At 38.7% G+C, this 3981-nt stretch overlaps 1 protein-coding gene across 1 annotated transcript in view; it reads right to left on the reverse strand.

Annotated features, from left to right (window-relative positions):
- LOC102597411 (3-oxoacyl-[acyl-carrier-protein] synthase 3 A, chloroplastic-like) overlaps window positions 1-3764 on the reverse strand; it is a 17490-nt gene extending 13726 nt beyond the window's left edge. The window contains exons 1-2 of the mRNA XM_006347562.2: window positions 3286-3764; window positions 2647-2811 (exon numbers count right to left, since the gene is read on the reverse strand). Of these exons, the coding sequence (XP_006347624.1) occupies window positions 2647-2811; window positions 3286-3395 (275 nt within the window). The 5' untranslated portion in view covers window positions 3396-3764. The remainder of the gene's footprint in view (window positions 1-2646; window positions 2812-3285) is intronic.
- Window positions 3765-3981: the final 217 nt, after the last annotated feature.

Below are 3981 nucleotides of genomic sequence, written 5' to 3' on the forward strand. Positions count from 1 at the left end.
GAAGAAGAGAAAATGGCCCTTCAAGGCAGATTCGAGGAAAATGAAGTGCTAACATGCCTAAAGTTATGTGCAGCTGACAAGGCCCCTGGACCAGATGGTTTCACAATGGGTTTTTTCATCAAGTGTTGGGAGATAGTAAAGCAGGATATAATGGATACTTTTCAGAAATTCTACGATCAAGAAGTTTTTGAGAAGAGTTTTAATGCTACATTCATTGCACTTGTACCCAAAAAGAAAGGAGCCAAGGAGCTAAGGGACTATAGACCAATCAGTCTTATAGGTAGTATTTATAAAATACTATCTAAAGTACTCACAGAGAGACTGAAGGGCGTGATAGACAAACTGATGGATTCACAACAAATGGCATTCATAAAAGGGAGACAAATCATGGACACAGTTTTGATTGCTAACGAAGCAGTAGACTCCAGGACTAAGCAGAAAAAGCCTGGCATTCTTTGCAAGTTAGACATAGAAAAAGCGTACGATCATGTTAACTGGAAGTACCTGATGAAGATCTTAGAAAGGATGGGATTTGGACAAAAGTGGATGAACTGGATTATGTTCTGTATCTCAACAATAAACTTTTCTGTTCTAATCAATGGGCTTCCTGCAGGTTTTTTCAGCTCACAAAGAGGGCTCAGGCAAGGTGACCCACTATCACCTTTCCTGTTCTTAATCACTATGGAGGGTCTGAACAGTATGATTAAGACAGCTAACACAAGAGGATGGTTGAAAGGTTTTGATGTGTCGAGAGATGGTGCTGAAAGTTTGGATGTGACACACCTTCAATATGCCGATGATACACTCATCTTCTGTGCAGCAGAGGAAGAACAACTGAAATATTTAAGGGTGATACTGGTCCTATTTGAAGGGGTATCTGGCCTGCACATTAATTGGCGGAAAAGCTTTATGTATCCCATTAATGAGGTCAATAATATGAATTATATAGCCTCAATTCTTGGGGGTGCAGTTGGCACTTTGCCAACAACCTACTTGGGCATGCCTTTGGGAGCAAAATCCAAGTCTTTTGAAATCTGGAATGGCGTGATAGAGAAGTGCGAGAAAAAATTGGCTAGATGGAAAACTCAATACTTATCAATGGGAGGGAGGTTGACCCTCATCAACTCGGTACTTAATGCTCTACCAACATACATGATGTCATTATTTCCTATTCCAGCAGGGGTCATCAAAAAATTGGATAGGATAAGAAGGAATTTTTTGTGGCAAGGTAACAGCGAGAAGAAGAGATTTCACCTGGTGAAATGGGAATCTGTGGTAACTGGGAAAAAGAATGGCGGATTGGGAATAAAAAATCTGATATTCCAAAGTGAAGCACTCAGAATGAAATGGTTGTGGAGGTACTCGTTTGAAGATCAGTTAATGTGGAAAAGAGTGGTAGGTGCCAAATATGAGGCGGAAGATAGTTGGATGACCAAGGATGTGACTTCACCTTATGGGGTCAGTTTATGGAGATCCATAAGAGAATTATGGGAGGAAGTCAAACTCAACTCCAAGGTGAAAGTGGGGAATGGGAACAAGACCAAATTCTGGAAAGATGAATGGCATGAGTTAGGTAATCTGGAACTCCTCTTTCCAGACATATATAACCTAGTTCTCTCACAACAAAGGACCATTGCAGAGATTTGGACAACACAGGGCTGGAATTTCCAGTTCAGAAGACATCTCAATGACTGGGAAGTGATGAGAGTGGCAGAATTTCTCAACATTGTTGGAAACTTCAATGGACTCCAGGCTGAAGAGGATGCATTATGGTGGAAAGGAAGCAGCAAAGGTATATTTAAAGTAGGTGCAGCTTACAGGTTGATGGAGCAACCAAGTCAACAGATTCCTATCTGGCCATGGAGACAAATTTGGAAAGGCAGAATTCCTTATAAAGTCTCATGTTTTATATGGCTGCTAGCTAAGGAAGCAGCTTTGACACAGGATAATGTTATGAAAAGGGGGATAACCTTATGTTCTAGGTGTTTTCTTTGTGGAGAAACATCAGAAACTGTTAACCATCTTTTTCTACACTGCAAATTTACTCAACAATTATGGAGGGTATTCTTGAGTCTCAAAGGCATATCCTGGGCTATGCCTAGAAGAATTACTGAAGCCCTAAAAAGTTGGGAGGAGGCAGGAGTGCTAGCTAAAGACAGAACGAGATGGAGAATTATCCCTGCTTCAATCTGGTGGGCAACCTGGAAAGAGAGAAATTCTAGGTGTTTTGAGAGCGTAGAGAATAGTATGCAGAAAGTTAAACTCAACTGCATTTTGTTGTTATGTTTTTGGTGCAATCAATTATACTCAAATGAAACTGTCTCTATAATTGATGTTCTAGATTCAATTTAGATTTAGAATAGTGGAGTTTTTGGAGTTCATCTGTATATAAGGTTTAGTACTGCCCATGTACTATTGTGTTATAATACAAAGTTACCAAGTTTCAAAAAAAAAATGTGCTTTATCAAAATTAATATATCAAAGTTTTTGGAACTGCCACCATTGTTCTGCCTTCTCACTAGCTCAATTTGCAGGTGTCCAACCATACTAAAAAGGCCATGTGATAATTACCAAGAATTACACGTGAGCAAATCTTTTTATTAAAATGTTTTGAAAGGAAATTCAGAAGGAGGTTCTTTACATTACCTCGATACTCGAGATTGATCCGTTGAAACCTTATCTGCACCTTCAACACTGCTGGAACACATAACGCTATTGAAGGTTCCATCAGAGAACGATTGCCTATCCTGATATATGCCTATAGATGGACAAAATCTCCTCCTTATAGCAGGCACTGCTGGTGTGAAGAACCTATATCATTGGTCATTTGCATGTGTCGATAACTCAATAACCCTCGAACAATTAAGGCCAAACAACATAACAAAACAATAGCAGCAAATATGCTCAACATTTTGACTTGATGATGTAAAAATAGGGAGAACAGAATATGAGAAGATAAGATTGTTGTAGACTATATAACCAGGAGGGGAAGGAAAGAACTTACTTTTTTTTTATAATAATAAAAAAAAATTAAATCTTTATCAGTTATTGGTATGGCAGTGACAGAACAGATATAAATGATTCACACACTTCAACCAAACTAGTTCTGGATTGAAGCTTAGTTGTTGTGGTAACTACTAAATGCAATTATTTCACTTTGTCAGAACAATCACAATCACAATCACATATATGCACAGCAGCAAATCTTCCCTGTTTAGGGCTAATTCCAAATCTTTAGACAAATAAATCCTGTTCAGATCTTAGATCAGAGATAAGAGTACTTACAGAGTATGTCCTTGCTGCTGCCGTAAAGTACTAATTCCAACCCTCCCAAGTACTTGATAGCGGTGTTGCAATGAAAATGTAGGACCAGCGGCAATGGTGGTATTCGCCATTTGCTAATTCCTCAAACAAACAAACAAAAATTGGTTGTACCGATTGCTCTGCTTCACATGAAAATTCAAGAAAATGGAAACCCAGATAGGAAAAAAGGAAATTTAAGAGAGATAAAGATGGCGATGAGAAAAATGATGAGGAATAACAATGTGGGTGTCTAAGTATTTCCGTCCATCTGTAGAATCGAAAGATTTGGATTCCAGTTCATAGATATCTCCGTCCTCAGCTCAAACGTGGGTTCATGTCTTTGATAGGTTAGCGTATCTGTATTTCACTGCTTTTTCTTTTGAACTAACGATATTAATTAGGCAGAGCTTTTATGAACCTGTGGTTTGGGGACAACTGACTCACTAACTCTATTTGGTTTTGGTTCAATTTCGTTGGGGGCCGTCTCTAGACTTTTCCCGACTTTCCCTTTTTATGGAGCGTCTCGACTGATTTCACGAGATATTATTTATTTATCAGTTTTCATTCATAACTATAAGGGATAAGGGTCTGAAAAATACCTCAACTTTGGTCGGATTTGTTGTTGCGATACTAAACTTTCATGAGGACCTATTACCTCCCTAGACTAATTAATACCGC

Source organism: Solanum tuberosum, unplaced genomic scaffold (genome assembly GCF_000226075.1).
Source record: "Solanum tuberosum cultivar DM 1-3 516 R44 unplaced genomic scaffold, SolTub_3.0 scf00093, whole genome shotgun sequence".
NCBI classification, from domain to species: domain Eukaryota; kingdom Viridiplantae; phylum Streptophyta; class Magnoliopsida; order Solanales; family Solanaceae; genus Solanum; species Solanum tuberosum.